The sequence below is a fragment of the Miniopterus schreibersii genome (assembly GCF_964146895.1).
Source record: "Miniopterus schreibersii genome assembly, chromosome: 5".
NCBI lineage: Eukaryota > Metazoa > Chordata > Mammalia > Chiroptera > Miniopteridae > Miniopterus > Miniopterus schreibersii.
In genome coordinates this window covers 20255836-20273903 of record NC_138106.1, presented here as the reverse complement: position 1 = coordinate 20273903, position 18068 = coordinate 20255836, and the positions used below count along the sequence as shown (strand labels likewise).

Below are 18068 nucleotides of genomic sequence, written 5' to 3'. Positions count from 1 at the left end.
AGACAAAGAGAGCCTAGATCTAGAAGACATTAAACAAGTTTGAGGACACAGTTCAAGAGAGAGCATTAAAGAAATAGCTAAGACAACACCTAGGAGGTCACTACAAGGAGCTCTATTGACAAAGATGGAGTCAAGAGAAGTCAATAACCGGGGAAGGCTGCCATTATAGAGAAACGTATCGGCCTAACAGCTGATGCCCACTGACCAGCTCTTTCCTCCACGTGGAACAGCCTCATTCCCCTGAGGGGGATCTAGCAACATGCCTGAGTACCTGCAGCACGGAAGGTGACATTCTGCTTGGTTCCATCCTAATTTTCCTCTTGACTGACAGTCTCTATACTCCAAAAAGAGGCAGCTTCTCTATCAAGCATTCAGGAATATGAACACTATACACATTTACTTTTACTATTTTAACTAGAAAACTACTAAGACTGATTTTTCACTTGATGTCATGATTTTGAATAGTTTTAATAATCAGTCGCCAAGTTCTAGGTATCAGAATAATTTAGAGGAAGAATTGTGTAATTGATGGCATGAAATTAGGAACTATAATAATAACTAGAAAAAGGGAGACATTCAAAATATGTAACAGCCAGTTTTCTTGCTGTGTTGAGCACTAACCTTCTGGTTGCTGGGTTTTGAAGGTGGAAATGGTGAAGCTGTTCCTGGAGAAGATGCTGAGAGGGTGAGGGTGCGGCTTCTCATGAAACAGTGGTTATTAACAAGCGATGTGGGCATATTTCAATACTGTAACAACTGGTCCTGCTGCGCAGGTGAATACTAGATAAATAGCAACCCAGTTACAATGAAAATGAATTTACATCGGCCAACAGTTGATCATAAGGAAGATGCCTTTAAAGTATCATTCATGATTTGCCCTATCCAAGATCAATCCTATCTCCCAAACCACAATTCCATGAACCTAAAACCTGATCATGATCAGATACCTCTTAACAGCTTTATTCTCACCCTCCCACTCTAAGGGTTGACAAGAGGCTCCTCTGTCACTCTCTGCTCCTCAGTGAACCCACCCAGTGGTGACACATTTGGCTCTCTTCACATTGTAGATGTGCAAAGAAAGGCAACAATGTGAAAGAGGAGAATGTGAGCTGTGGTATGATATCTGTTCTTTTCACACTTCTCCAGGCCTATGCTTGATTATAGAATCAAAGAAATCATCAGGGATGCATGTTTACCCACAATTTCCAAGAGTAAGTAGAAACACCCCTGTCCAAAAAAATAGCAGATTCTCTCCAGGAAACCCCAGAGAATTACAAAAATAAGATCCTGAAGACCACAGAGAAGCCCTGAAGAACTTTTCCACCCCCCTTTCTACCTATCTAATCCCTTATATCTAATAGAATATCTAACTTCTATAATATATGTCGTATCTAATGTCTGGTTCTTTTCACCATACAATAGCACTTTAAGGCCAGAGATCATAAAACATTTGCCTTTGTCTCTAATGCCCAGTCTAAACCTGGACATACAGCAGATTTTCAGTCAGCAATGTGATTAAAGGAAATGCCACTGTAGGAATGGCTGGGAGCCCAGGTTTTGGATATTGCCACAAAGAGGCAAAAACGAGAACCCAAAGAACCAGGAATCCTGCTCCCATCACTCGCCCACTAATTGCCTGTGTAACACAGCTCCTCTCCAGCCCCCACCGCCCCATCATGAGAAGGAGGGTGGGCCTGTCCTGCCAGCCCCACGAGATTTTGGGGAAGGTTTATGTGGAAAGCAGCACTCAGTGCCACTGACTTTGACTGCCATACAAAGATGAAGTATTGTATGGAAAACAAAGGAGCCAAATCTTGATTAAAATATGCAAAATCTTCATAATATATGTCCTATTATCAAAGAATTAGTTAGCAAAAGGGGTTGAAAGTAGTGATGTAATAGCCCCTGACTTTTCTCTTTTCTAAATGATTTTTCTCTAGGAAACTAATGAGTTAGATTCATTTCCAAATGAAATAAGGAAAAGACCTAAAGGCTTCTTGCAAAATTGTTGTGAGAATCTAATAAGATGGCAAAAATCATACAGGCTTAAAGGTTAACCTCTACCCGATGACCTGGATGTGGGTAGCAGATTCTGAAGGACACGAGATTAATACAAATCCAGGCATGTGCTTCATCATGGCTGAGAAGGTATAAAAGTGAAAAGAAACCAAAAAGCTGATGTGATGAAAGACAAGGGTTTAAACTATCACAGAGGGATTTTAAATAAAAGGTAATAACTTTGGAGCCATCTTCACTTCCCATTAAAATCTTACTTTACCCTCAATTCTTAGAGGTTGTATGAAGAAGCACAAGTGCAGAAGAGTTAGAATAGTTGAACATTCTGGTGAAAAAAACAAATTCTATTAGAGAAAAGTGATGGGAATATATGGGGGAGCACACTGAACAAATGGCATGCTCATTGGGAGATGGTGGTTACGTAAAAGTAAACTTTATAGAAAAGCAATAGTACACTGTTCTCTCATTGAAGATCTCAGAGGATGTACTCGATTACTTTGGAAAAGAAATCTCAAAACCTCTTGAAAGCCGTGTTGGCAGCATTTCGGTTGCTTCTTCCTGCCACAGAGCCTGGCTCTAGTTTCAGGGTTCCTCCTCCACAGCCCTGGCAGTGAGTCTTGATGGGCCTAAGCCATTCTCCATACTGATGTTTGGGTTAGAAAGGACCTAGGACACAGTCCTGGGCTATGAGGCACAACTGAGAATCTGCTGGGCAGTTGGTCTTGCTCTTTAGAGAGAGAGAGAGAGAGAGAGAGAGAGAGAGAGAGAGATGTGGGAGAAGGAGCCATTCCACTTTCCTATTTCTGGATATTGTTTTATGAAGATGTACTCAGAGCTCCTAAAGTCACCACACAACCATAAAAGGCGAATAGAAGCCAGCACTGAATGGCAGAGCACCAAGATTTAACGAACCTGGGTCCCTAATGAAATCACCGAGCCACTGACAAAACCCAGAGCCCCTCTGCCTCAGGATATCTTGTTAAGCAAGACAGAGGATTTTCTGTTTCTGGCTTACAAAAGTATCTTAACAGAGCACTGATAAGTGGATCTGCCTAACACACTGATTTTTAGGAGGGAACCTGCCGTTCAGTTGGCTAAAAGCGTATTCATACATACAATGAACATTCTAGAAGAAAAACAGTCAGGCTCGCTGTATAACTGGTGAGAAGGAGCAGTTTAGTGAACATGGGCTCCAGAAGCAGGGAACCCAAGCGCACACCCCACCTTTGCAGCTCACCAGCTGTGTGGCCGTCAGGAAGACACTTTATTTCACTGAACTTCAGTTCCTTCCTTGTAAAATGCCCACAGTAATACCTACCACATGGGTTTATAGGGAGTATTAAATGCAATAATGTAATAATAAAGGGCCTGTCAAATAAGAACCCAAATAAATGTTAGTTTCTCTTCCCCTAATTAATCCTTTGCCAAGATGAAACACTAACTTGGTTTATTAGACCATTAATTCAGACACTTCCTTTCCAGCAGGAATTACTCTGACAGCAGGCTGGTGTCATCAAGAGTAATTTCTACTGAAAAGGTTCCAATCTCACCGTTTCCACTGTGAAACCTAGTGTGCGGCAGAAGGGATCAGGCAGGTTCCTTTCAACCCCAGAGAAAATTGATGTGAAGATAACGCAGTGGAAGGGTTTCTACGCCCTGGATTGTTTTATACTCACATCTTCAAAAGGGCATGTGGGTGGAATTAATGGGCTCCCGAGGAAGTATGCTTATAGTGACTTTTCCTCCAAATTATTTCCACATTTTCTGTTACAGTCCATCAAAAGATAATCATACTATACTGATATCATTTCCAACCCCCTGAATATAATTAATACACTATCTTATGGATATATTGTGCTTGGAGCATAAAAATAAAAATAGAGGTTGGCATTAACAGCACTCTTTATTCTTGGCATAAAGGCTTTTGTAAAGGTATCCACCTTTTACAGTAAATGAATAGAAGTCATGTTTACACTTAAATAGTGATTGATCTAGCTGTACTCTTGTACTAACAGTAAGACTAAAATGGGCAAAATATAACTGGAAGGCAATCTGACACCAAAAGCCTTAAAAATTCATCTATACTTTCACTAGAAATTCTACTTCTACAAATTTATTTTAAAGAAAGAATTAAGAATTTCTACAATGATTTTTCAAGAAGAATTTTTCTTGCAGAAAAAACACACACAGAAATCTAAGCACTCAACATTTAAAAATTAGTAAAATTATGAAATATCCACCCAAAAGCACACTGTGGAACCACTGAAAATGAAGTTACAGAATAACACTTGTTGCTATGGGGAGATGTGCATGAGATATTGTTAGTATTCAAAAGGTCACAAACTGCATGCACAGTGCTATATAGGTGTTATGAAAATAAATATATTTATTTATAAAATGTCTCAATAACTATGCACCAACATAAATATGATCGATGCTTTTTTCCTAAGGACTTTCATTTATTCTGTTTTGAGACTGTGTATCTTCTGCAGTAAGCATAAGTTAATTGTGTATTAAGGAAACATCAGTTTTAAAAACTCAAAAGAACTAGTAAAATACTTTTAGGCTAAATGGCAAATAGATCACTTCATCGTTCATTATATGAATTCTCAGTTCTGGCTGTTCAGATTTGTGATTTAAAAAGTTGAAATTTAAGAGACTGAAGACAGACTCCCAGGGCAAAGTGATCTTAGGGTAGCTCTCTTAGGAGAGGTGACTGTCCCTGTGTTAAATCCCTGGGTGACTGGCTCTTTTTACCTGCCTCATCTTACTGTTGACCAGAAACTGAAAAACTGGTGTCAAGCCGGGGGTGGTTTTTAGTCAGAGATGCTCAAGCCCCTGCACTGAGGCTCAGTGAAGTTTTAGGCAGCTTTGCTGTCCATTCTTAGTTCTTTGTGGTTCCAAGGAAGTTTCCTCCAAAAAGAAAGAAACTGTTCACTGATAGGTGCCCACTCTGGGATGCAGCTCCTGCTGTCACCTCCGAGTGGACAAAAGCTCTGGTTGCTATCAGAGCTATGTCTGCTGCACTGACCTAAAATCTAACTTATTTACAATATTATTAATTATTATTATTGTAGCTGGTATGTATTGACCCCTTGCTATATTCCATGCACGCTGTCAAGCACTTTGAATATGTTATTTTATTTAAATTCTTAACAGCAGCCTTGGAAGATTAATACTATCATTATCCCCATTTTATGGATGAGGGAACAAGTTTGCCCAAGATTACATAGCAGTAAAGGATAGAGTTGAAATAGAATCCCATATCTATCTGGATTTTATTAGATGCCCCTTAACTTAAATTCAGCGTGTTTATAACTCACATTGGAAAGAAAGTTCAGTTGGCTATTCCTGGGTTTTGCTAAACCAGAGTAGAAGTGATTCCAAGAAAATACTAAACCACCTTCACAACCACAGGAGTGATTCTGCTACACACAGTGCCCTTGGCTGCTGGTGGCAAGGACAGCCGAGACATAACCAAGGGTTTCTGTGTGTTCAGCTACACACTAACTGGCTTCAACTTATCACTTAACCTCTCCAAACTCAGGTCTTTATGCAGAGGATGAGCTTTATAATACTTGTCCTAAATACCTCAAGATCCTGTGCCCTTTGTACTTTTAGAAGTACAAAGGGCACAGGATCTTGATTAACCCTGAATGCAAATTACTTTTGCCCTCAAAACCCAAATGCAACGTAACTTTTTATATAGCGTTTTGCAAAAGACTGAGAGGGGCTGTAGAAATACAGAGAAACCTTAATGTGAAAAAATCCCATGTGTAATGTTTCCCCCATGTTTAGCATTCAATTTATTAAGTCCTGAGGAAAAGTCATTTTACTCAATGTTCCCTTCTCCCATCTAATGCTCTTTGATTTAATGATTCCTCTCAAAGTGCATGAACTTTTGAACAACAGACATTTTTGCTGCAGGACTTAAGACTCTCCTGTGACTTGATCTTAGGAAATTCCCTTAGTCATTTGCTTTCTGCTCCCTGGGGGCAAATTGGAGCTTTGGCAGTGAGTTCATAGACATTCTGTTTGAACTCAGGATGATACTTGGCTCAATAATTCAAAAATATTAAACCAAGGTTTAGGATTATACTTGCATAAAGGACTAATCTTTTTTGAAAACTAGTATCTAGAGGGTAGGAAAAAGAAAGGGACCTTTGACCATTTTTAAATTGTAAAAGCAAGACATGCCCATGTTAAACAATTCAGATGGTACACATACAGTGGAAGGTAGAAGTGCCCACTCCATGCACACTTTCACTTCCCACTGGGAAACACTACTGATGATTTCCCGGCTATGTTTTGAGGATTTTCTATGATTAAACAAGCAAGTGGATGTAAGTGCGCACCTGTTTGCTTTTTAACACAAACAGTATCATTCATACTATGGTCATTGCCCTGAAAAATGCCTGTCTTCTCCCAAAAGTATGCTTGTGCAGTTTTTCACATCCCCTTGTACAGCTCTAACAGTTTTTAAATCTCTTCCACTATTGCCCAGACATATCATAAATTATTTACATATTTTTCTCGCTGTATATTTAGTTGTTCATAGATTTTTAATACCAAAAACAATGCTGCAGCCAACTCTACCACATTTCTTTGCTCCGTGACATGAGTACATCTGTAGAAAAATTCTTAGAAGTAAAACTGAAAAGTTAAAAGAGATGTACATTTGAAATGTTGATGGATATTGCCACTCATGGAACAGACTAACAGCTGTCAGAGGGGAGGGGGGTTGACGGTTGGATGAAAGAAGGTGAAGGAATTAAGCAAAAAACCCCATACATATATAACACACAGACGCAGACAACACTGTGGTGACAGGCAGGAGAAAGGCGGGTGGGAGTAGGGGGAGGTGGCAAAGGGGGTAAAACGGGGACAGAAAGAGACTTTGTTTGGGATGGTGGGCACACGATGCAGTGTACAAATGTTTTATTGAGTTGTACACTTGAAATCTGCATGGTTTTGCAAACCAATGTCATCCCAATAAATTCAATGAAAAATAAATAAATAAATAATAAGTAAATAAATGTGGCTGTGCTAATTTACCCCCCCCCCCAAATTGGCATGTGAAAGCCTGGCCTTCACCAACAATGGGTATGGACTATACGAGAATCTATTAGACTGAGGTACATAACATCAATGATTCAGTGAACACTGAATTAAAATAAGTATTTCTAGGTCTCAGTTGCCAAGGAACTGGAAGTGCCCGCATTAGGTGTCCTGCGACTCGCAGGCTCCTGGCTCTGCCGAGCAGCAGGGCAGCCGGGGCCCAGTGTCCTGAGGGGCTGGGCGTTCCCGGGGTGCTCGCCTGTGCCAGGCGCTGTCCTAGCGCTGACTTACACTGGGCCACGTGATCCTCCTCCCAGTCCCAGGAGACGGGCAAGTTCATCGTTTCCATTGTACAGACAAGGAAACCAAGGCACGAGGCGCTGAGGGTATCTCCCACGGTCGTGCAGCTCCTGAGTGACAGAGTCCGATCTGAGCCAGCAGTCTGAGCCAGTCGGGTGCTTTCAGCCCTTGAACAGCGGCCCCCGTGCTCCCTTCGATGCGTAAACACACCTGCTGCACACGGGCCGGGCCAGGAGCGGCCACGCCCGTCCCGTCCTCGCAGCCACCAGCCGAATCCCTGCTCCTCAGAGCCAAGTGGCTCCAGCGGGACAGGGGGAGGATTCGCACCCGGAGCAGCTGACTGCGGCCCGGCTGTGCCCCACCCGCAGCTCACCGCGAGCCGCGCGGGAGGCTGACGCGGGCGCCTGAAGCCTGGCAGCTCCCTGGGGCCGCGGCCACGCGCTTCGGCCAGAGCTCAGTCACCGACGGCAGGATGCTCGCGAGCTTTACACCACCCGCTCGTGGGCATGCAGCGGCGACCCGATCTCTCTCATAAAGTGTGAGTCCAAACTGCCCAGTGTGGAGCAAAACTGAAGGCAGAATGAAGAACTCCCAATTCCAAATATCAACAAAGACCGATTAAGAAAAGTGGCATAGTTGGCGAGGATGGGCAGGTCCCACATTCCGGGACAGACATCGCCACAATAGGGTAGCAACATATCTGTAATCTCAGTGAGCCACTCATTAGCCCATCAAAACAACAACCGTGACAAGAAACAGCGTTGGTGCTGGTTGCTGAGCTTACAGCTGCATCTCCTTACTGTGCTCAGAAAGAGCCCAAGAGCAGCAAGAGAAAGGTGAGCTTCAGAGAAGAGGTCTCTGGGTGGGAAAGCCTATCAGTCACTGCTCTGCTCACACCCACCAGGCCCAGCACAGCCCTGGGTGCAAATCTGCTCTGCTGCCTACCTGCTGTGTGACCTTGGACAAGTTACTAAGCCTCTCCAGTCAAAGTTTCCCCATGAGTAATAATCAGTAGTACTTACTTCATTAGTCTGACATGAAGACTCAATATCACTGCCCTGAAGGTTGAGAGTGAAGCACAGAATCATAAAAGCCCCCCTGGATGGACGGATCCCCTCTCTTCCATGTCACAGTGCCCTGCTGATGTTGTGTTTTAATGCAATCAGGAAAGCACACTCTCTTATATCTAAATCTGGGGCTGGGAAGAAAATCTCTACTCATCGATGACAGATTCATACTCTGGAGGTCAGAGTGTGAAAATCCTGTATTTCTGTGTCTGGCAGCCCTAGTCATGAATGGGGCATCAGACCTATGTCATTGTCACAAAACAAACAAACTTGTTACCCTTTGCTTATTATGGCTTGTTAAGCATAAGGCTAGGTATGGTCTCTTACCAGGCTTGGGAGGTTAATTTTGATCGTCTCCTAAAAGTTTACTTTTTTGTACACCATGGATGCTGATGTAATATTACTACAAGTGTCTTCCAGCACTTGTATACAGTAAAACAAGTCAGCCTGGAAGAATATGCACATTTTTCCATTATGTTGTCCAGTTTTAAGGGCAATTAAATATTTACTTTGAGTTCCTCACATTGCACTGCAATCCATAAAAAATTTACTATTCCTTTCTGTCCCTAAAGCTTATTTAGCATTAAGTCTTGCCATTATTTCTCTTTCACTGAAAATTGGGTTTTCAGTTATACATCACAACCTTATTTTATGTGTCTCTTTACTTCTAAATAAATTTAGTCTTTTTCTCTGTTCATGTGAAATCAATTTCCTCTGTCCCTTTACAAGCTGGGCAGTGAGAGGCAGCTGTTTAAGGCTTTCTCTGTGAAAAGATATCTGCATCTCATGATATCAGTGTCTGCTCTTTTATCACCCTGTGAACAAAGTCTTTCAATGAGCAGGGCCAGTCCTGCCAGGCTCTGATGGTCAGAGTCAGCTCTATACGAAGCCAAGACAATGTTTTGAAAAATAAAATATAATAATAACGGTAATTCCTCAAACTGGCTGTTAGGAATTGTGTGGGTCCAAAAATGGTATTTTTACAGTTGCATTCAAAAAAGAAACCTAAATTTTGTCAGAGTGGTTGCTGTCTACAAACATAACTTTTGTCTTCCACGTCTTAACCTTTTGTTCTAGCGATTGATAGTGAACTAAAAATCAGGCAAAACTTGAGGCGTAGAATAAGCAGTGCCTAAGATGAGAAAAAAGATAAAGAGCTGCGTGGCATTCCTTGGGGGAACGAAAGGCAGCGGCTCACCTGCAGCAGTTCTCGGACGCGTGTCAGCTTCCCGCAACGAGGGCCCTTCCTGCGGCTCCGGCACCAGCCTCCTGCCGCCCGGTTCCCGCTCCGAAGCCCTCGCGCCTCTCTGCCCCCTACGCGCTTCCTTCAATCAGCCTCGCGGCCGGTTCCTTTACTTCACATTCTCTCACTTTACGCACCTGGTTCAGCATTTCATTCCCTCTTGCCTGTAACAGCAAAATAGCCTTCGAACTGCTCTCCCCGCCCCGCCCCTGCCGGCTCCCCTGCCCACTTGCACCTGCCCACAGGACCACTTGATCATATCACTTCTCTTCCAGGGCTTCCCGGGGAAAACTTACACTCCATGGCTACAGTTCTTTCATCAATTCTGATTTACTTTTCCAGGCACATTTCCCATTAACTTTTTATATATTTCCCGAATTGCAAAATTAAAGAGGCACTCACTCCCAGGTGCTCACACTGCACCTAGATGATCTTAAGAGTGAGGGCCTCCGTAAATTCTTCACCCTAGGTGCCTACCTGGCGCCACCCTCAGTTCCTACGGTATATTTTGTAGAGAGCCAGCCTTGGCCAAGGAGGTCCACCACTTGATCTCCCTTCGAGAAACAACTTACAGAACACTCGGGATCTGCCTCCACTTCTGAGTCAGACAGATGCTTTTCCTGGGAACCACCACTCAGTGGCTACACATGTTAGGGGCAGTAGGCCTGGCCATTTCTGTACAGCACGCGGCTCCTTTAATATAATAAAAGGCAATCTCCCCTCTGGAGGCCACTGAGTTAGATGAGACTGTCAGATCTGCATTGTGGTCTGAAGCAGAAATGGCTTCCTCCTTTTATTTACCTTCCAATAAACTACTTACTCAGTCATTCTGCCCCAGTATATCTGTTCCCAGAAGACATAAATGACATATCTAGTCAGCAACTGGTCATGCCAGCTTGGACCTGGAGCTGGAGGTGGAGTGACATGCTGAAGGGGCCCTGCCACGTAGTCGTTACGAGGCTGGACTCCTGAGTTTGGGTTCAAATCCCAGTTCCACCACTTCTGACCTTGTATAACCTTGTACAAGTTATGTAACTTCTCAGCACTTCAGTTTCTTCATCTGTAAAATGAGGGTTTTAATAGTAAGTGAGGACTAAGTGAGATAACGCATTTTAAAGTATTTATCACAGTGCCTGGCCCATAGTAAATGTTCAAGAAATATTCATTTTTATTTTATAGACTTAGAAATGTCATTTACCGAGGTTGTTGGGTATAATAAAATCGAAGAAATTTTCATTTTCTTAAAGAATTTGACAAAGGATATAATAAGGCTAACAAGAATTAATTAAAAACATTTCTTGGTTGGAGCATCGCCCCATGCACAAAAGGCTATGGGTTTGAACCGATCAATGTTTCTCTCTCACATCAATGCTTCTTTCTCTCCTTCTCTCTCTCTCTCCCCCCCTCTCTAAACATATCCTCAGGTGAGGTTTAAAAAGAATTTCAAACCCAACCCTGTAATTTTTTTCAGGTTCACTTCCTTTTATTACAAATGTGGCTCCTCTCCTCTACCCAATGTCACCACCTTGCTGTGTCCTGCCCTGAGCAGCTGCTTCCCATATTTCTTCCCCTCCCCCCAAAGTGCCTACTGTCATCTCTCCACCAGGTCCCGCTAATATGCCCCTTCACAACCTGGCTGAGAACTCTCCTTCTCCAGGCTTTCCTTGACCAGCCTTCCCTAACCTCCCCAACTGTGATCATTGCTCTCTACTGGCAAAGCCTAAGAACTGTATCATTTTGAAACTAGAACAAAAATTAACTAATTCCCAAACCATGTTCAAGAGGCCTGTGCCTCCATAAACAACTATTAGTAATGAAATGGCTAGAACAGCCTCTCCCTTTCTTTAGACAAGCCCTCCCCCTCCCACCTACCCTTCTGCCCAAGGCTAGGAGAAGCAATGCTCAACAGCTGCTCGCTAGGACCAGTGTTTTCCGCTATGGATGCATGGTCAGTCTGCAAACTATGTTTTATGTCCATTCTCCACTATTTGAGCCTTAAAAAAACAAATGTTTCATAAGACAATCTCAGTTGTATAAAGGGAAAACAATTATATGGGGGAAGTGTTTTACAATCATTTTAGGTATTGTAGTTAACATAAATCTGTTTTATAAAACAAAGGCCTGGTCTATAATACATTTAAAAGCCAGTAGGAAATCATAATTAGAGACAGATGGCAATCGTGGCATCCTTTCCTCTCACTGTTTCATACATATGATATTCCCTACAAAATGGCACTGAATGTTTTCCTGTTAGCACACAGTGCCATATAAGCTCAAAAGCATCAAACCTCTTTTTATGCCTATGAAACTGACTTCGAACAAAATAACCAAATTCGAAAGTAAGTGGTTAGTCTGGAGTTGAATGGAGTGAATGTTTTTACATAGCTTAATATTTGTATATATGCATTAATGCGCATTGCATTGCACACCAAAAAAGTATTGCAAAGCTTCAGCCACCCTGGCCATTCGGTTCGAAGCCTTCATCAAGGTATTCACATCCAAAGCGAAGATTTCTCCATCGAATAGGCCATGATCTTAGGTGTATTTAAATATTGTAAATGAATAGAACCTTAAAAAATCCATCACGCACAGAGCAATGCATGAGTATAACAAACATTAATAGCTTACACAGGTTTTTAATGGCTCCTAATATAATGTACCCTTTCAAGGAACCCTTTGTACATACTGAAGCGCATTTTTACTGTCCTACTTGGAGTAATTATGAATTGAACATGGTTGATAAAATAAGCTTTACAAGTTATGTAATTTTTAAATATACTTAATCCTCTGTAAGCACACAGCTATATAAATGATAAAATATTAGATCTTGAATGCTAAAAAGTAAAAGCAGTTTTCACACTGACTTTCAGGAATATACATTTTTATTGTTACAGTTCAATAAACTATTTTACCAAAGTTTACAATCATCTTCAATTCAAAACAAATCAAAAATCAATTTTTTGCTTTATCATCAACATCATGATGCAAAAGTAATTAATAGCAGATATAAAATAATTAACCTATTTACTATCTCATTTTAAATATAGTGAGGAACTACAGCAAGATGGCACTAATACTGTCATAATCTGTTGCACTTAACAAGTTCACATTTAAGAGGCTTCCATTTTCAAATATCAATACCACTGTGCATTTAGAAAGCCCAGTTGTGAAAACCTATTTTACTTAATTTCTCAAAAAACTCCTAGTTCAACCTACTTTTCCTTGGGAATTCTGAGTTGCTATATTATTTTCTCATCTTCACAACAATTAGTAATTATTGATCTCTCAAAAAGCAAAAACATAATGCAAAGTGAAAGAATTGTTATAATATGAAGGCAAGAGAACAAATTTCTATTACACAAGTGATCAATACTTAAGACAAGTTGTTTCTCTTAAACACAGAGCACACGATCACCATAACTAGCTCACCACCACAGTTATAAATATACATACACATTTTTCAAAATAAGTCTTTTAAATAAAGTAAAGTAATGCAAGCATCTTTATAGCTTAAGGATTTGAAAGAGCAATTAAATCAGAACCTTAAATTATCCATCTCTATAACTAGAAGAGCAAGTCCCAAGGATGTAAGTATCTCACTGAGTGAGACAAGAGATGCTGAATGAATTATTAATTGCTAAGTAATTTCTTAATTTTAGGAGGTACCACCCAACACTGGCAAATAAATAATGTGATTTATGAGCCCACACTCTCACGCTGCTTTCCTAGAGTTCAATAAACGCATGCACATCCTAAATGTACCATGTGGATGTGATTTCTACAAGCCAGGAAACATAGCAGGACTCAGCAATAGCAAGTCTACCCCACCTACTTATTATTCAAGCACCAGTATTTAGAATCCCTAAAATGCCTGCTGAACACTGCGGCCAGCGGCCCCCTGGGGTTACTCCGAAGCAGAACCACATCTTTCCCCTCGGTGATTACTGAGTTTTAAGAAGGCAGGTAGCACGGGGTAGAAATTCTCTCGTGCAGCAGCAAGGTAACTCTTCTCTCCAAATTTGCAAAAAAACAACACCCCTTCCCCATAGACACAGACACATCACCTTTTTTTTCTTTTTTAAGAAAGGAGGGTTTTTTCAAATAGGTGCCTAAAACATGCTGCTTGCATGGGGATGAAAAATGTTATTTTTCTTCTACTTGCTGCTGTGTAAGATGTTTACAGATCTGATTAGAAACCTGGATGTACATAAAAAGTAGTGCTTTCAATGAGATTCCCTTAGCGGTATCTGCCTGCACAGACACATGAGTACATAAATAATACATGTCTATGCAAACATGCCCACATTAACAAGGACACACACACACACACACACACGTAGACCAGTAATTAAGCTTATACTGTCTATAAGCCCCCTTGACATTTTTTAGCATGCATGTTATTCAGAACACAGATTTTTTTAAAAAATAATAAGCAGCTGCATATAATGCAATCCAAAGTGACATGTTTACTTAGAGGAGCAGATACATTACCAGACGCATTTTGAAGTTTCTGGAGCACCTGCAGGTGAAAGGAGACTGTGGATCGGATGCTGGCACACGGTATTCCTCAGAATCACAGAGCTCCGTGTGGCTGTGGGGGAATGTGAGGCGAGTGTGCGGCTGGAAACCTTTGAGTTGAGCTCACTCTAGGCATCAGAAAGCCTCAAAGAGGGGAAAGAAAAAGGCAGCCCACAGACAGCTAGATGAGAAACTTCTGGCACCTCTCCAGCTCAGGAATGAATTCTCTGTAATTTGGAGACGTATAGTGATGGAAATGAAGAGAAACTTGGATTTACGGGGGAATTTGCTCAGCCATGCAGAAATGGGCAGGTAACAGGCTCTCAGCTCATTTTAAAACAGTCATTCAGGAACAAGACTGAATCAGAAAATTAACAGGCATCCTCTTTTGAAAAAATAAAACGGCTACTCCAGCCAGCTTCCCAAGATGCCTTTACAAACTTCAAATGGATCATTCCATTAGCTATTTGTTGCACATTTTATTAATCCCAGTGCAGAGGTAAACTAGGAAATCTGATTCCTTTTATGTATAAAACTGGATGTATTGCTTCTCTTTATAATGCACTTTAGTCATATAAATACCTAGATTTACTTACAGAGTTCTCGTTTCTTGCGTAAAACCACTACCGTTTTGTCCAGAAAAATAAAAAAATGCTAAAAGGGTTGTTCGCAGCTTTTCAAGGAAGTGGAGAAAAAATGGTTTAATACCCAGAAGCTGAGCTGAGTACATATATATTTAAATGTAGAGTTTGAAGCAAAGAGAGTATAAAGGAGGAGCCCTGAGCCACTAAGTGGCACCTAAGAGATATAGTTATACATGAGCATTGAGCAGGCAGGTGGCTCAATCTATAAATATATACATAATTAAGGGTAGGGAGAAAAGAGCTTTGGAAATTAAGTTCTCACAAGCAATAGCTGTGATTTTATTTAGGCTTACAAATAGGCTAACAATTTCTGGGGAGCACACACGCACTTCACCTTGCCTGAAGAATTCCAAGCTCACAAACAGAGAGCGAGGTTGGAAGCACCGCACACTGGCAATATATATTCAAATGTAGTGAAAGAAAGGACGATATCACCATGAAGAATGTTGTCATATTGCATTGTGCCTGTGTGGCTTAACTACTCATCCAACCTTGCAAATGGCCATTTGCCTGGACTCAATAGCAAACGTGCTGCCGATGGGAGGGTGGAGGTGGGAGGCAGATATTATTTGTTTTACTACACACACACACACACACACACACACACACACACACACACCTTTTGGAGGCTCAGGATTCAAGATAAAATGTTTAAGTTGAGCGTGGGAGTGATTCTTTTCAAGGCCATAGTTATCTCTAAGAAATTCAAAGTGGAATTAATAATGACCAATTAAGCTATTTGTTATTTTAACTCTTGAAGTCAAGGGCAGAATGGTGTTTATGTTTATTGATAGAGGGTCGACGGCAAGACTGCGGAAGACGGCCAGCTCACCTTTAAGCCTGCTCAATAAGCACGTATTGACCGAGCGGCCTCCAGGCCTCCTCCCGTTCCAGTGCCCAGTCCTTTTTGTCTAGATTTTTCTTATCTCTCGCCTGCCATCTGCTTCATCCATTCATTCAACAAATATCTAGTGAATTAGACACTCCACCCAATGCTGTGGAGAACACAAGGACACTTACGAAGAGACCCTCCCTCGGGGAGCTCACCACTGTTAAAGAATACCACAGGCCTCGGTAAGGGCTGGGCACGGGAGAATTACTTACAAATGCCATACCCACTGCCACCTCTCCTTCCATTCTGGATTCACTTTTGGTGAGGTGAAGCAAACAGAATTTGCATGTGTTTTGAAAAGTCTCCCCAAGTGAGTCTAAGTCCCTTCCTCCACTCCACAGGAGGCACGGCAATTCAAGGGAAACGGTACAAGCCCTCTAACAGTGGAGAGGAGGGTGGCCCAGCCACCGCTGCACATAGGCTCAAGCTACCCAGCTCCTCAAGCTGACTGCACGCTGTGTCTGCGGCTCACTGCACCCCGGGGAAGGCCCATAGCTAATCAGAGGGACCCAGAGCCTGGGTCTGCAGGATTCTGAATGGATCTGGTAGCCAAAGCTGAAGACAAAAGGTAGCCTTTTGGTTCATTCATATAACCTCTCTGGGCTGTTTCCTTATCTGTACAATGAGAGGGCAGGGCAGGCTTTGAGTCTACGATTTCTCTGCCAAAATGTACGAGTGCCTTCTCTGAGGAAGCCAGTTCTACGCTACGTTGGCACCTACACAAGCGCAATTCCAAGATCAGAATGCCCGACTTCTACTATCTTACTGCTTAATGGTACCTGGTCAGCAAACTGAATGTCATGAAGGTGGACCTTCGGTCTGAGGAACTAGGGACCTAGCACCATAGGCTTCTCATTGTCCAACTTCTCATTATCTGCCAACTTCCTCCATCCTTAACTTCAGCAACTGCCTCAGCTCCAACCCAAAGGATCCCTAATGGGAGACAGATTCTGGAATCTTCTAGCAGAGTCACCCAACCCCCTCTCTCCATGGCTGATCCTCTTCAAATGGGTATAAGGGCCTGAGGAGATAGGTTGGAGGCCTATAAGAACAGCTCCTCCAGGCTCTAGTTCTAATCTCTGTGGTGTCTCTCCTCAGAGGCATAAGAGGAGAGTATGGCCACACCAGCCTTAGATGGCCAGTCGGCCTCCCCACCCCACTGTTCTTTGGCTGTCAGCACAGGCTCACTCTGGGGCTTGCAAGCCCGCCCAGTGTAACAATAAGAGTAGCTCAGAGAGGAAGTCACTCAGCCTCCCCCACTAACTATTCTGTGCCCAGCACCCTGTCATTCTCTCAGGAAGAAGCCAAGCTTGGCAGATATTTTAAAGACAAAGTTCATGCGACCAACTAAAATATAAACTTTTGCATGTAATAACTCTCCTAATAGAAACAAATGTTTTCTATCTCCTCTAGTTCTCAGTTAAGAAAGCTAAGAAAACTCAACTTTGAAGCACAAATGTTCGAAGGTGATAGCTCTGAGAGACAGTGGAGGCAGACAGATCTGAGCGTGTAGACAGGATTCTCTACTCAGTGCTCACGCGTCTTTGGGTAAGCCACTTAAACTCTCTCATACTACTTCCTCCTCGGTAAAAGAAAAAATACCTACCTTCAAGTTATTTGGGGAGTTAAAATCTGTAAAGTGCCTGGCACAAAATTAGTTACTCAAGAAGTAAGAATTAATACTATAATGATCAAAAGTGTCCAAATGCCTTCAATACCCCCATTAGTCTGTGAAGACAGAAACTGCCTTAATCATTTTCATATCCCTCATACCCAGTATGCCAGGTGTTCCACATCCATTCCACAAGTTTTTATGGAGCGCCTACCACTCCCACCTAGGTACCAGGGACACAGCAATAGACAAAGAACAGGTGCTCCAACCCTCACGTGGCTCACAGCCCAGCGAGGGACATGAAAGTTAAATAAGTTCCATGAGTAATTGAATATATGTCTTAGTTATCTCCGGTTACCATAGCAAAATACTATAGCTTGGGTGGCTAAAACAACAGACGCTTATCCGTCACAGTTCTGGAGGCTAAGAAGGCTGAGATCAAGGTGCTGGCGGATTTGGTTCCTGGTGAGGGCCCTCTTCCTGGCTTGTCTATAGCCGCCTTCTCACTAAGCGCTCACACGGCAGAGAGAGGAAGCTCTGGTGTCTCTTCCTCATCTGACGGGGACACTAATCCCCTTACAGGGGCTCCATCCTCATGACCTCATCTAAACCTAATCATTTCCCAAAGGTTTCACCTCTAAATACCATCATATTGAGAGTTAGGGCTTCAATATATGAATTTTCAAGGGACACATTTGCTCCATAACAAAATATAAAT

At 42.2% G+C, this 18068-nt stretch overlaps 1 protein-coding gene across 1 annotated transcript in view; it reads right to left on the bottom strand.

The window, feature by feature from the left end:
• IQCJ (IQ motif containing J) overlaps nt 1-14796 on the bottom strand; it is a 124817-nt gene extending 110021 nt beyond the window's left edge. The window contains exon 1 of the mRNA XM_081138583.1: nt 14176-14796. Coding sequence (XP_080994709.1) covers nt 14176-14184 — 9 coding nt within the window. The 5' untranslated portion in view covers nt 14185-14796. The remainder of the gene's footprint in view (nt 1-14175) is intronic.
• Between the last annotated feature and the right edge of the window lie 3272 nt (nt 14797-18068).